At 38.4% G+C, this 16,321-nt stretch overlaps 1 protein-coding gene across 1 annotated transcript; it reads right to left on the bottom strand.

Moving 5' to 3' along the window:
• Window positions 1–10,558: 10,558 nt before the first annotated feature.
• On the bottom strand, window positions 10,559–13,779 carry LOC126592694 (pentatricopeptide repeat-containing protein At5g18950-like). The gene is made up of 2 exons (XM_050258448.1): window positions 11,321–13,779; window positions 10,559–11,224 (listed from the first exon to the last, which is right to left on the bottom strand). Exon 1 carries the CDS (start codon window positions 13,113–13,115, stop codon window positions 11,358–11,360), a length of 1,758 nt encoding a protein of 585 aa, XP_050114405.1. The 5' UTR covers window positions 13,116–13,779; the 3' UTR covers window positions 10,559–11,224; window positions 11,321–11,357.
• Window positions 13,780–16,321: the final 2,542 nt, after the last annotated feature.

Raw genomic sequence — 16,321 nt, 5'->3', positions numbered from 1 at the left:
AATAAAACAGGTAAGCAAATTGCATTCACGATTTATGAAATAATAACTGAACGTTTCATATGCAATATATGTTCATGGCTTTGAATTCGCCTCTAGCTAAAACGAGTTTAGTTTCTCATGTTTGCACTTAAACAAAGATAACTTAAATTAAACATTGAAAACAAAAGATAGAATACACCTAAGAACATTCCAGCAATCCAAGCTTGAATGGCAGGGCACGGTTCCAAGGGTCTTCTCTCCTTTCTTCTTGCAAGGCTACGACACTAGAGAGATTTCTGTGTATAATGGATGTGTGGTGCGAATTGTGGTGAGAGATGGATGATATATGATTGTTGCGGCACAATGTATTTATAGGGAGAAGGGAAGGCACGACAAAAGTTGTAGAGGAGAAGGATTTGCATGGCAAATTCCTACGGGGAAAGCGATAGGGTAGTTCGGCACAAATCTTCTAGAACCAGGTTTTTAGGTTTCCTAATCTGAAAATAACTCCCCCTTGCAGCTGGAATTTAGGTAGATTAGGATAAGGATAAGGTGAGGATAAGATAAGATAAGGTTAGTTTGGATAATGTTGAGATAAAACAGGACTGGATAAGGTTTTAGATAATGTTCCTTCTTTTTAGCTGATTCCTTACCTTCTTTGTCTTGAATTCATTTCTTCCAAATCTTTAGCACATTCCTAGCCTCTTTAAACTTCAAAAACGTCCATCCACCTTACTCCATGCATGTGTTATCCATTCTTGGCCCAAAACTGCTCCAAAATGCTCCAAATTGCATTTTCTTGCCAACTTTGTCATTTGAACCTGAAAACACACTAAAATAGTTTAAAACACTCTAATAAGTATAAATTAGCTATGTAAATGCAAGAAAACAAGCTAAGTCGCATAAATATGCTCCTATCAATAAGGTCAGCAATGCTTTATGACTCGGAATGTTGGGCAATGAAGCATCAACACGTACATAAAATGGGTGTAGTAGAAATGAGAATGCTTCGGTTAGAAGATGCGATTACGGGACAGAGATTGAGGACCGAAGGGGTAGAGGAAGACTTTGGAAGAGATTCTTAGAAAAGACTTAGAGTACTTGAATCTAACGGAAGACGTGGCACAGAACCCAACGGAATATAATTCTAGGATTCATATAGCCGACCCCACTTAGTGGGAAAATGCTTTGTTATTGTTGTTTATGTTGTTGTCTTTAACTCCTAAGTTTGTTATGTTTTGTTGGAAAATCAATTTTTGCTCTTCTTGCCTTGGATTCAACGTCTCTTTCTTGTTTCAACTAATTAGTTTATTGATTACCGGTGTAGTGAAATTAGTTAGAGTAGTATTTTCCTTTAAATGAGATTCATTCTCAACACACCTTTTATATGTCAGAAATTTTCAAACTTAGCTCGTGGATAACATAAATGGGTAACATGGAGCACGTGTTGTCGTTGATACTATATTAACTACATTGAAACATTTAAGAATTAAAGAGAAAACAAGGAATAAAAGATGAACAGTGAGAGATAAGTCTGAATATCCAAAGTTAGAGAATGACTTTCATATCATGACGATGTTTTTGCTCTGGCGTCTTGTACCAATCATGTAATATTTCTAATAAATTTTGTATACATGACATTATTATTAGAATAAAATTGATAAAAAGCAACATAAAAACACAAAAGCATACCTATTTTCAATAAGCAAAAGTGTCTTTTAGATATAACTTTTCACTTTATCTGAAAGAAAATCAATAAAAAAAAAAGAGCAGTTCCATAGTGGGAAAGGCCCCCAGGGCTATTCACTATTTGATCCACCCAGTGAACAGTAACTGCCCTTAATGAACAGTAACTGCCTTTTGCATGTCCATCACTACACTTGAATAGCCCTGACAATAGACAATAAAATAATAGTGTTTTATTTATTTATAAAATAATACAAAATAATTTAATTTGTAATTTCGGATAAGATTTTTAATCGTTCTCGTTGCGCCACGTGTCATTATTCAAAATGACAATTATTGGTGATGGATTTCGATAAGATTTTTATCTAATGTTGTCGTGCCATGTATCGTTATCTTTTCAGAATCGTTGAGGATAGATTTCCGATAAAAATTTTAACCAATCACGTCGCGGCACGTGTCACAATCTGTTTACAATCATTGAGGATAGATTTCGGTCATATTTTTAATGAATGGCGACATGCCACGTGGCATTATCTACAACCTAATCCTTTATGAATCCTTCATATAATCCACTCCACCTAATCATATACATGCATAAGCCAACATAATTATTTCTCAAACATCAATTTATTAAAAAGATTGTGGATTTATTAAAAAGAATATTCCTCTTGTGTGTAAGATTCGCAAATCAGTTGGTCGTTGATTACAGAAAAAGGTTTTCATTAGTGTTACTGTTCTATTTACACACTTACGTCTAACATATTTCTCTTAATATTCAACCATCAAATCCAATGAATTAAAGAAATATAGCGCTTCTTTTGGGATCACATTTGCAGAAAAGGGTTATGACTTGTGAGTTCATTTGTGTCAAGTTAAAGGTTCAGATGGGTCCCACTCCTTGCTCACCTAAAATCCCTTTGAGTTGAGTGCACGGATCCAATCTCTATCAAAGAGTGTTTTGGGCAGCAACTAAGCCTAAAAAGTCGTGGCTTTTAGTTTTAGTTAAGTAAGGTTGCATTTGATCGTTACTGGCTCTAAATTTGGTTCCTTTTAGTTAATTACACATACATAGAAAAATTCCTGCAGCTGAGCGATTTTTGGTTTTTTTGGAACACTGCTATGTGATGTTACTAATTCACCAAATCATGTTACGTGTATTTATTCTCTATTAATCCACTAAATCATGTTACGTGATTTTCAGTTTATTTGAAACACCTCTAAGACCAACTCCAATGGTTGGGCTAAAAGCCAAATTTTTTAACCCAAAAAATTTAGCTTTTAGCCCAGAAACAGGCTTTTCTGCTCCAACCCTTCTGGCCTAAAATTTTAATCTGAGATTATTAAAGAATGAACTTAGGCTATTTTTTTTTCTTAAATTAAATTAAAAAAAAATATGTAAACTATCGTAAATTAATTTTATGAAAATTTTAATATAAAAATATTTAAATTCCGATAAATATTGAAAAATCATTAAATTTTCCACAAAGCAAGTCTTCAATTTTCATCAATCTTTCAACCCTGGACTAACTTTCAATTCACCAACTGTTCAACACCAAATTTTCAATTCACCAACCGTTCAACACCAAACTTTCAAGTTTCACCAACCGTTCATAGGTATTTATAGAGTTTTGGGGTGAATTTTGAGTTTTTTTAATATTTTAGCCATTGAATTTAAATTTTGGCCATTAGATCTTTTTTTTTACCGTTAGATTTGATTAGAGCAATTCCACCCCAGTGGACATTGCCTAGCACCTAGTCCAAAAAACTGCCCAGCCCCTTGTCAATTTGCTCCAGCCCGCAAAAGAGCCTGGCACACAGCCCAAGCCGGGCAACAGGCCAGCCCATTTCGGACAGACCCAGAGGCCGGCCTGTTTAGCAGGCGCGTGCAGCACAAGCGCGCTTGTGCGCGAGTAGCAGACCGGGTTGCAGGTGGGGGGGCCCGCTTGTCAGCCCACTTGTGTTCACCTGGAATAGGGCTACGTGGCCCTCCTCAGTGCCGTTGGATTTCCAACGGCTATTTTTTGTAGACCGTTGGATTTCCAACAGTAAAAAAAATTTAAATTTGACTTTTAAAATGGACCGTCCGATCATAGATCAACGGTCCACGTTTTTTTCACAAAAAGTAAATAAAAATAAATAAAAAAACAGCCCAACGGTCATAAATATGACCGTTGATCACGTGGCAAGTCCCTAGCTCTTGGATTTGAATATTTTTCAAATCCAACGGTCCAGATTAATTAACTATATTAAAATTCATTAAAAATTATTAAAAAATACAGAAAAATTATTAAAAAATACAGAAAATTTTTAAAAAAATACATAAAATTTTGAAAAATGTTAATTTTTTTCCTATAAATACCTAACCCTCATCTTCTACCTTTACACCACATTTCAATATTTTCTACACTTTCTATACTATCTACATTTCAATATTTTCAATGTTATCGAGAGAACAAGCTGGTTAGAGAAGCACTTCATCGAGAAAATGAATTGCTTCGAGAAGAAAGGATGGCTCAAGCAGATCGTGACACTATGAGCAAGTCTCTAGTAGGACTGTCTCCGAATTCTAAATATTTTTGGACATCGGAAAAAAGAGATGTCATGCGAAGGAAGCGTGCAAGAGATGCGGAAACAAGTCAAGGGGGTTCTAGCAACTTTTGTGACAACCAAGATCCTCGCACCACATATCCTAACTCGAGAGACTTTGTATAATTTTTATGTATTTTTTATGTTTTTTCTTTCTTTTTTCTTTTGAACTTTATTTAATTTCTTATGTAATTTCTTATGTTTTTTTCTTTTTTTAGGTTTGAACTTTATTTAATTTCTTATGTAATTTTTATGTTATTTCTTATTTATTTTTAAAACTTTATTTATTTTTATTTAATTTATTATGCAATTTTAATGTAATTCTTTATTTATTTTTAAAACTTTATTTCTTTTGTACTTTATTTAAACACATGAAATAAGATTACATAAACTCACCAAAAAAATTTTAAAAAAAAACACACTACATAGAATTACATAAACTCACCAAATAAATAGAATTACATAAACTCACCAAATAAACTTAAAAACAAAACACACTACATAGAATTACATAAACTCACCAAATACATAGAATTACATAAATTCACTAAATAAACTTAAAAACAAAACACACCACATAGAATTACATAAACTTAAAAAAAATACAATTTATTCTTCAACCACAAGCCTCATTCTAATTATCTTCGCCTTCATGCAATCCCCACTGGTGCTCAATCAAGTCATTTTCGTGGGTTACGTGCCAGTATGGCTCTTGCACATTAGTGTACTGCTGAACGATCAATTCATTGTAACGTCCATCGCGTTTCAACGGCTCGTGTTGCACTGGATCTTCGGTCCTATCATGAGCACAATAGATATGTGTTCTTGAGTTGTTCATCGGATCCGGCTCATATTCATCGACGCCATCATAATCATACTCATCTTCAACAATCATGTTGTGGAGAATAATACACGTCATCATGATGGATCGAAGAGCCTCGACATCAAACATTCTAGCTGCAGCCCTGATAATCGCCCAACGAGCTTGCAGGATACCAAAACAACGCTCGACATCCTTCCTACACCCTTCTTGACATTTTGCAAAGTGTTTTTCCTTTTCAGTATGTGGATGTGGCACTGTTTTGACAAATGTTGACCACCTTGGGTAAATGCCATCTGCAAGGTAGTATGATCCCTCGTATTGGGTACCATTAATGGTATATGTGCATCTCGGCGAGTTTCCTTGCAGCAGTTCGTCGAACACTGGGGATTGGGCAAGGACATTTAAGTCATTCTGAGCTCCTAGAACACCAAAAAAAGCATGCCAAATCCATGTATCAAATGAAGCCACCGCTTCCAAAATGATGCTTTTGGCTCCTTTTCTGTTGCCATATGCTCCTTGCCACGCACTTGGACAGTTTTTCCAAGTCCAGTGCATGCAGTCCATGCTTCCAATCATGACAGGGAAGCCTCGCATCTCACCCTTCCTCAGAAGCCTTCGCATGTCCCTTGGCGTGGGTGTCCGGAGGTACTCATTGGTGTAGAGGGCTTCAATTGCAGAGCAAAACTGCATCAGGGACTCCAAAACAGTTGTTTTTCCCATCCTCGCGATCTCATCCACTTGATCTGCAGATGCTCCATATGCAAGCATTCGCAAGGATGCCGTAATTTTTTGCTCGGGAATAAGACCTAGAACATGAAAAGCATCCTCTTTTTGCACAAAGTATGAATCATGGTTGCAAATATCACTCATGATTTTGTTGAACAAATTTCGTTGCATTCTAAAACGCCGTCTAAAAATATGATCAGGGAATATGCTATTGGGAATAAAATAATCTTCCAATAGATTTTTACCTCGTTTTTCCCTATTTCTATCGAGGTTTGCAACACGTCTTGGTTTGGCTATCTGACCCACGACTTCCATGACACGGCGGGAATGTGAGGCCTTCTGCCTTCTATGGTGATCATCCTCATCCTCCTTCATGAAGAAAGCCTCATCTCCACCTCCACTTCCACCTTCCTCGAGATTGGCCAATTCTGCCTGTTGTGCCAACAACCTTTGTTGTTGCTCCTGCAACTGTTTATACACCCTTCTTGAAGAAGACATTGTAATAAGAACTCAAGATTTGAAAACGATGAACAAGGATTCTGAGCTAAAAAGAAGGATTGAGCTTGGTGTGAGGATGGATGTAGGGATGTAGGGATGTAGGGTATATATGGACAAAAAAAGAAAGGATGAGGTTCTGGACAATGCCACGTGGCACTACGTGATTGGTTGAAAATCTTATCGAAATCTTGGCTAAATTATTGTAAACCGGAAGCGACACGTGGCGTGTCGGGATTGGTTGAAAATCTTAGCGAAAATCTATTCACAAAATAGTACGTTCAGATAATGACATGTGGCGTGACGAGATTGGTTAAAAATCCTATCCGAAATTAAAACTATTTTATTTTTTTATTCTTTTAGACAAAATTTAAAAATATTTTAAATGGGCTGGGTGCCAGCGCATTTTGTAGGGATGGAGATCGTTTATGCCAACGCATTTTTTCACTAGGTGCCAGCGCATTTTTTTAGGGGTGGAGATGCCTTGGCCTATTACTGTTCATTGGAGTCTATTACTGTTCATTTGAGTGGATAAATGCGCTGGGTGCTGGCGCAAAGTCCTTAGGGGTGGAATTGCTCTTATATTCAATCTTAGCCTTTGGATTCAATGTATTTTAAAATAACATATTCTAAAAAAAAATTAAATTTGAATCTGGAAAGTTGGATCAACCAACAGTCCTTAAAGCCCAGCCCTTGGATTAAAATTATAGCCGTTGGGATGATGATGTTGGCCGACACACAGCTGACAGCAAGGCCCACCCCTTGCAAGCCAACCGCGTGGGGTGCATTGGAGTGTTGGCAGGCCAAGACTGGCCCAAGTGCCAACGAATCCACTCGCATTGGGGGGGGGGGGAATTTGGAGGGTATTTGGCCCAGCTTTGGCACTTGGCTTTTAGCCCAATGTTTTAGCATGGGTTAGGTGGTGTTTGGGGGGAGGGGGAATAAATGGGGAAATTTGGCTTTCAACCGATTATTGGAGTTGGTCTAAGTGATGATACTAGGCCATTGTAGTCTATAGCTGTATTCCAAACCAATCAAGTAGTTGCAATGCTTGATTGTTTCAGGATACCGCCACAACTGCATCAAGTCATAGGTAATCTCTCCATAATAGTGGAGTGAAGTGGAAGCAACATTTTAGAATAGGGTATTGAATGAGTCTGCTGTTTTTGGGTAGATTTCATCAAAGTCCTGGGTGTTGAATGAGTCCTATGGGTTAGGTTAGATGCTAGAGAAAGATAATTTGGCTGTGCTAGGGAGGAAGACATATTTTAGACAACTTGATCAAATTCTCCTACCTAAGACAGGTCATGACCAATCTTCCCGAGGGGCAGCATCGAAAGTCGGAAACTATCAACCAAATCAACTCAACACATAAAATTGAATCTTCAATTTCAAACTGCCTATACTATATAGAATAGTAGCAATAGTCGCTAACATACGGAAAAAAACAGAGCGGCATACACCAACGTTCTCAGGCATTTTCAGAACAAACAGAATACAGCAAATAAAATGGCTAGAGGAAGTCAATTATGTAGCCCAAAAGTAGAAACTATTTGAAAATAGGAACCTTATGCGTGTTTCACAAGCCTAGCTACAACACAACATATCCATGTCCAATGGCTACTAGATTAACTAACAGCCTTCACATAACGACGCAGTAAATATTTGCATCCTTCAAATGACAAACAAAACCAGATAATTATGTGAACCAGTTGAGCAGAAGATGGTGAATAGGCAGGTTGAGCAGACATGGTTTGACCTTTAACGGCCATAAATGATATCTGATAGCAAGGAGACTGAAAACAGATTTCCTTCTAAACATGCAAAGCTAACACAGGTTGATTTCTCTAATTCACCTGTTTAGATGTCCGGCTAATATACCAAGACAGGACCTCCGTAAACGTTGGCTAACAGACAAGTCAGTTGTTACAAACGTATCTTAAACCAGCAAAAGAGCAAAGTCAGTGTGAAGTGAAGCATTTTGGTTCAGTATGGAGCAGACTGGTTATCAAAGGGTTGTACAGCAAGAAAAGGAATGTCAGTTCTTATAGCTTATCTCGTAACCAACTCATTTTACTAAAAGTTCGTGCCACAAACATCTCCAATGAAACTGAATATTTCCTACCTTCCATTAATTAGTGCATCAAATTCGACCATATCTAACACTGTATGCTCAGGGATCATTAGTGTGGATACATGCTTAATAAGGATAACTCCGACAAAGTGATAGAAGCATATTTATACGACTCAGTTAGCTTGTTTTCTTGCACTTTCATAGTTAGTTTCTGTTTATTATAGTAATTTAAGCTATTTTCGTGTGTTTGTAGGTCTAAATGACAAAGTTGGCAAGAAAGTGCATTTTGGAGCATTTTAGAGCAATTTTGAGCTGGAATGGATAGCTTACATATGGAGCACAAGGAATGGACGAATTTGAAGTTCAAGAGAGGCTAGGAATGTGCTAAAGAGTTGAGGAAATTAATTCAAGACATTGAAGATAAGGAATCAGCTCAAAAGAAGGAGATATTATCCAAACTGCCTTATCTTATCCAAAACCTTATCTCATCCAAACTAACCTTATCTTATCTTTGTTAAGGGTAATAATGTAAATGATGCTAAGTGAGTGTTGTTAGAGTTGTTGTGAGAAGTTTGTTATACCTTACTTAGTTAATAAGTTAGGTAGTTATCCTATATGAAAATGATGGTATATATACCAAAATGTAACATTATTATATACACAGAAATTACAATTTTCATTTCTCTTTTCTCTATCGTTCTTATTGGATATCTCTCTGAAGTCTAACAATCTTATCCTATCATAATCCTATCCTACCTTAATTCCAGCTGCAAGGGGGACTCCTTATCACATTAGAATTCCTAATATCTGATTCTAGAAGCCCTGAAACAATGCAAATAACCTGATCCTCTTTCCCCTGGAAATCTGACAAATTTAATCCCTTTCTAGAAGCTTTGTGCTAAATTTCCTAGTCCTATTCCTCTAGGATTGTGTAATCCTTCTCCTCCACTACTTTACACAAAACCCTAGCTTATAAATACATATTTTCTGCCACAATTCAAACCATCACCCCCATAATCATTCTACACCACAATTCACGCCAATTTCCCAGAGATTCATCAAGTAACGCAGCAAGGAAGGAAGAAGGAGCTTTGTGCTGTGGCTTGCAATCCAAGGAGGGTTCGAATCTGCCATTGGAGTTGCTGGGACGCTCCTGGTTCTTTCTATCCTTAGTTTTAGTTCAATGTTTGTTTTAATTTGGTTTTATGTTTTCAAAGACATGAGGAACTAATTTCTTTTTAGTTAGAGGTGAATTCGAAGCTATGACTATATGTTTTATATGAATTGATTACATCCAGTTATTATTTCTTGAGTCTTGAATGTGATTTGCTTATCTGAGTTATTAAAACTTGTTTATGTATGTTGATTGAGGATGCATACTTAGTTTGCATGCATAAACTTGATGCTAGAGTATAAGGGAGTTTCACCTAATTGTTATGAACTTATATTCACAAGTAGTGGAAGTCACTAGTCATGATTGTGTTAAGTAAATCCTTAACAGGAGTATCATGCTTTTCATAGTTACGAATGTCTCGTCAATGTTTATGGTTTTCAAAGAACTTAATGACCTTTGATATGTTTTCTATCATGCTTTTCATAGTTAGGGGACTTGAGAATGATAATTTGGTTATGATGCGTATCCCGTCCAATTCAATGAAATAAGGAAAATCTGATGGTTAATTTGTGCTATCACGGTTAAATTGGGGTGTTGTCATTCATGGTTTAAAGGAATAATAACAGGAAATTGGTTTGTTTGCATATGTCATGTGTGGAGAAAGATCCTCTAACTAACCTATTTCACCATTCAATTTACCTGATTTCGTACCTAGTTTGCTTTAGTTTTGCAATCTGTTTAGTTTAGTTAAATTTCGTCCAAATCAATCCCCCTTTTAATTAAGTGCTTATATTAGTTAGAAAAGTGTTTAAATCTGTCCAATTTAGTGTTTTGAGTCTTACTAGTCTTAAATTCGTCCAAATAGCTCCCTAGAGTCTATTTTGAGTCTTTTTAACTTAGTTTTGCTGTTTTGAGTGTTTTGAGTCAGTTTTGAGTTTATAGTGTCTAGTTTAGTGCTTTTGAGTCTTATTTGTGTTGATTAGCAGCCCTAGTTAATCCCCGGTCTAGAACGATCCCTACTTGCTTAATACTACAATTACACATTTAATAGGGTGTAATTTGTGTGTTAAGTTAATTTTCACATCATAAAGATAATAGATTGCTTCCAATTTCTTGAATAACACACATTGTGATTCTGTTAACTGCAACTACTTAAAGCAGTTGATTTTCCTAGATCCTAAATTTCACATTCAAATTGTTACAAAATAAACAACTTCCTATAAAACCAATAGAACTTGGATCATTGCGTGCATTCTTCCACACGCGAAACTTGTCCATTCAAATTCAACAGTTTATAACTAAAATTAAACTCGTAAAACACAAATTCGACCTGGCACCACATTTACCTCCACAGCTATATCACATAACTCTTCTGCTGCACCTAAGCTTTCTCAGCGTCAATAATGGACTCCACCAACTTAACCGCATTGTCCAACCTCCCCTCCGCATTCACCACCACATAATCGAAATTCTTAACATGCTTCACCTCCTCCCTAGCCGTCACAACCCTCACAATAAGTCTTCGCCTCAGTTTTCTGGTTAATCAGCCTCCCCATAAGCTTGGCCTCACTCTCCGCCATCAAAAATATGAAAACAGCCGAATTCCCAAAAATCTTCCTTAAGTCCGAGCACTCTGAATGTCAACTCTCAAAACAATGTCGTACCCTTTCCCCAATTCATCCCTAATCTGCTGTTTGGGAATCCCCAGTATCCATTAACTCAAACTTTCATTCGAGCTTTTCTGTCATAAACAAACATACAAAACAAGCTGTAAAACAATTGAAAGAAAGCCACAAATCAACTTACAGAAGTTTCTAGTAAAAAAGAAGTAACTTACAGAAGTCGCAAGGAACATATCAAGATGACTTGGAACATCACTTTCCTTCTAAGATCTCCCCTAGACATGTTTCAACGAAATGGTTGTTCTCCCCGCCAAGCTTATTGACCAGAGAATAACATATGTGTTCTTCCAGTGTATAACCTGCCCTAAACATAAAGTCTAAAACAAGTAAAGAATCATCCAACCTGTCTCTTTGTGAAAGACATTCAACTAGTTTCCCAAAAGTTTTCCGCTTTGGTTTAAGCTTACTCTTTAACATGTCTAAGAACCATTCCATTCCCTCTGCAGCATCTCCTTGATCACACAATCCAATGATAACATAATCTTGAGTGCCGAAAGTTGGTTCCAAACCTCTATTCTTCATATCATTCCACAAACTTTTTGCTTCTTGTACAGCTCCAACCTGACAAAGCTTTTCAATAAGTGGGGTGTAAGAGTAAGTTGATGGTTGTAAGCCTTGAGTCAGGAGCTCTCGGAATAAGTTTGTACTTTCTACTATCTTGCCTTCCTTACAGAAACCTTGGATTAGAGTGTTGTATGTAATCAAATCACGAACAATACCCTTATGGGGCATTTCAATGAGTAATCCATATGCCTCATCGGTCCTTCCATGTAAACATAGTCCTCTCATCATTGCGTTGTAACTGACTGTGGTTTCTTTATAACCTCTATCACACATCTCCTTGTATAAGATCTTGGCCTCTTCAAAACTACCAATCTTACAGAACCCCAGAATCATTGTATTGTATGTGTACTCATTTGGACGATATCCCTTCTCAATCATCTCAAACCACAGCTTCCTAGCTTCCCCAATATAATCCATTGTGCAAAGACCACGAATCATGGTAGTATACATGACAATATCTGGGGCATAGCCTCTATCCTTAAGATCATTGAAAACCCGTAAACCCTCACGCCCCTTTCCTTTCTTACACAGCCAATTGATTACCTCCTGATACGTATAATTATCCGGGTCACGATTCTTTAAAATCATGATGTGGAGGAGTTCAGACACTCGAGTATAATTCTTCTCCTTACAAAACCCAGAAATCAATTTATTGAAAGCAGCATTTCCGGGGACTAGTCCATCTACCAGAACCTGCCGAAGAAACTCATATCCTTTCGAAACATTGTTATCAACACATAATGCTTGAATGAGATACCCAACAGTCTCAACATCAGCTACAACACCACATTCTATCATTTCTTGATACAATATCCAAATAATATCAGTCCTACCCACTTTAAGGCAACCTGACAAAGCCGCATTCCAAGTCATTATAGACAGGCACAATCCAGCCCCTTTCAACCTATAAAACACATCAACCGCCTCCTGAACATATCCACCCTCGCAAAGACACCCAATATAACTTTCTAATGAAGCAGGATCAGGGCTAAAACCAGTATGTCCAAGAAGCAATTTTGCAGCATTGCAGGCCTTAGCCTCCACGAGCGCAGTGAAAAGCGCATTACATGAAACGGGGTTGGGCGAAAACCCATTCTGAGAGCTCAACCAGAAGAAGAACCGAAGCGAGAAAAACACATTCCTTTGGTGCTTCAAAAGCTCAGTGAAAAATTGGGGGTCAGTGAAATTAAAAGAAGGGTAATGGGATGGCAGAGTCTGCTCCCATCTGGGTTTTGTTCTAATAATCTTACAAATCTGTTGAGAAATTTCTGTAAAGTCAAAATCTTTGGTTTCGGTAGTGAGGTATCTGATTTGGGTATTTGGGTTTGGCCAGGCACAGTGGTTGTGGCGGTGGAAGATTAGGATTGACGACGGAGCTCTAGCCATGAACTATTAGCTCTCTCTCTCTCTCTCTCTCTCTCTCTCTCTCTCTCTCTAGCTAAGAATTGAATCAAAAGCTCTCTGTTGATGTGGAAATGAAGCTCAAAATTATTGCACAAATGGAAGTTCGAGTGTGAAGTTTCACTTACTGGTAAATGGGTTTTGAAATAGAAATGTGCAGACTGCAGAAAAAATCAATTACAAATCAATTGCATCCTCTACAGAGTCTACACGGTCCGAAGCCTGCATCCAATCAATACAAAAATATAAATTACGATTACAATTACAAGTCAATCTAGCATACACAATAACATTCACAGATGCACTGAATCTGTTCCAAAAGACAGAACAATGAATGATTAAACCAAATTATAAAGAACCTGCACAGTAGCAGAGGTGAATAGAGGAACACAGCAGCCATATGAGAATACCAGAAAATTGACCCCAACTGAAGCTGGGAGGCTAATAAAAAACCCCGACAAGTATAGAGAAAAATACTTCAAGGCCGCTGTATGCAGCAAACCGAGAGAACTGAGACACCAAGCAAGCACACACAAGTAACAAAAAACTGTAAACACAAAGAAACAATCAACCAGAAACAATGCTGCACTACAGAAAAACTGCAAGATGTGACAAGGGAGGGTTTTTATTGCTGTCCTAAAAATTATTTGTTCTTCTACATTACAGTACACATCTATCGGAACAACAACAACAACAACAAAGCCTTTTCCCACTAAGTGGGGTCGGCTATATGAATCCTAGAACGCCATTGCGCTCGGTTTTGTGTCATGTCCTCCGTTAGAACCAAGTACTCTAAGTCTTTTCTTAGAGTCTCTTCCAAAGTTTTCCTAGGTCTTCCTCTACCCCTTTGGCCCTGAACCTCTGTCCCGTAGTCACATCTTCGAACCGGAGCGTCAGTAGGCCTTCTTTGCACATGTCCAAATCACCGGAACCGATTTTCTCTCATCTTTCCTTCAATTTCGGCCACTCCTACTTTACCTCGAATATCCTCATTTCCAATCTTATCATTTCTTGTGTGCCCACACATCCCACGAAGCATCCTCGTCTCCGCCACACCCATTTTGTGTACGTGTTGATGCTTCACCGCCCAACATTCTGTGCCATACAACATCGTTGGCCTTATTGCCGTCCTATAAAATTTTCCCTTGAGCTTCAGTGGCCTACGACGGTCACACAACCCGCCGGATGCACTCTTACACTTCATCTATCCAACTTCTATTCTATGGTTGAGATCTCTCTCTAATTCTCCGTTCTCTTGCACGATATATCCTAGGTAGCGAAAACGGTCGCTTTTTGTGATCTTCGCTAGATTGCTTCGATCATTAGTGTGGATAAGTATATAAATGGATATAGATAGGAAAGCAAACACAAGATGTACGTGGTTCACCCAGATTGGCTACGTCCACGGAATAGAGGAGTTCTCATTAATTGTGAAGGGTTTACACAAGTACATAGGTTCAAGCTTTCCTTTAGTGAGTACAGGTGAATGATTTAGTACAAATGACATTAGGAAATATTGTGGGAGAATGATTTCGTAATCACGAAACTTCTAAGTATCGGAATGTGGTATCGTCTTGACTTGCCTTATCTGTCTCATAGGTAGATGTGGCATCTTCTCTGGAAGTACTCTTCCTCCATCCAGGGGTGGTATCTTTAACTGGTGGAGATGCACAAGGTAATGTATCAATTTCACTTGAAGCTTACTTGTAGTTTCAGGCTTGGTCAAGCGCGATACAAACCATGTAGTAGGAGTCCCTCAAGTTGCCGAGCTAGGGGATTTGCTGAAAGAGGTGACAGACAAGGTAAGCAATCAGAGCTCCGGCTGATTGTTCACATTCTCCCTATCTTGCAGGCAGCATGAAGGATAAAGAGAAGAAAAATGAGAAGAGATGATATGGGATACTTTTGCTTTTGAAGAAGTAACTTTCCACAGGCTTATTCTTGAACTGAGCTGGAGGGTTTTCTGGTTTTCTCCAGAGTATAAGGCCGACTGAAGAATTTGAGGGTCAAAACAAGTCCATCAAATCTAGAGTACGTTCGACCCTACTGATATGGGATACTTTTGCTTTGACAGAGTAATGGATGTATCGGCACGTGTGCTGTTACGCTTGTCTCCACATGCTTCCTTGTATCCTTCTCACTTGCCCTATCTGTTCCTCAGGCAGATGCGGTATCTTCCCTGGAAGCATAAGATGTTGAAGATGAGTACTCGAGAGCAATGCCAGGTAAGTAAGTTCCAGGCAGTCAGTTCCTGGCTGGAAGCTTGATTCCAAGTGCTGACTGATTGCTCTCTTTCTCCTTGTCTTGCAGGTAAGAACAAGGCCAAAGGAAAAGACAGGGAAAAAGCATGATATGGGATACTCTTGCTTTTAACCCTGATGATATGAGATATTCTTGCTCTAGTATAACTTGTTTGCAGAGGTATTATCGGGGGGAAAGAAAGCTGAATATTTCGAAAGGCTTCGTTGAGAGTGCCCTCTCATATATGAGGAAGGGTTGAGCATTTTTGCAGGTCTGTCTGTCCGTTGGGGATGGAGGTTGACATATATAGCAGTCTCCTTAACAACAAGTAGTAATGCTATTCCTTTACCCTGTCAGAGCACTTTGAAAAAGTGGTCTGTGGTATGTGGAAAGCTGATGTTGCGTGTGAAGATTACAGACAGCTTTATCCAAGGAGATCCGGCTCTTGTAGTTGGGAAAGTGTTGCCTCTTCGGTTTTCGAACAAGCAATCCTATCAGGGATCTGGCTCTCGAGATTCGGAGAACGATGTCTCTTCAATTTTTGAGAAAGTAATCATGTTGGGAGTCTGGCTCTCGAGATTCGGAGGGCGGTGCCTCTTCGATTTTGGAGCAAGCAATCTTGTTGGGAGTGTTTTCTCGAATGTGAGTAAAGGTTGGGCATGTTTGCTAGTCTACCTTGCCACGAAGCATAGAGGTTGACACACAGGGACTTTCCAATTATCCAGCAATGGTACTGTTTCTTTACCCTCTCTTCGATTTTTGAGAAAGTAGTCATGTTGGGAGTCTGGCTCTCGAGATTCGGAGGACGGTGCCTCTTCGATTTTGGAGCAAGCAATCTTGTTGGGAGTGTTTTCTCGAATGTGAGTAAAGGTTGGGCATGTTTGCTAGTCTACCTTGCCACGAAGCACAGAGGTTGACACACAAGGACTTTCCAATTATCCAGCAGTGAT

Source organism: Malus sylvestris, chromosome 12 (genome assembly GCF_916048215.2).
Source record: "Malus sylvestris chromosome 12, drMalSylv7.2, whole genome shotgun sequence".
Taxonomy (NCBI): Eukaryota; Viridiplantae; Streptophyta; class Magnoliopsida; order Rosales; family Rosaceae; genus Malus; species Malus sylvestris.
Note: the sequence above shows the minus strand (reverse complement) of the source record. Positions and strands in the feature narration are given on the sequence as shown.

Excerpts from the sequence above, each read along its gene's own strand:
- LOC126592694 (XM_050258448.1), bottom strand. The coding sequence starts at position 13,115 with ATGGCTAGAGCTCCGTCGTCAATCCTAATCTTCCACCGCCACAACCAC.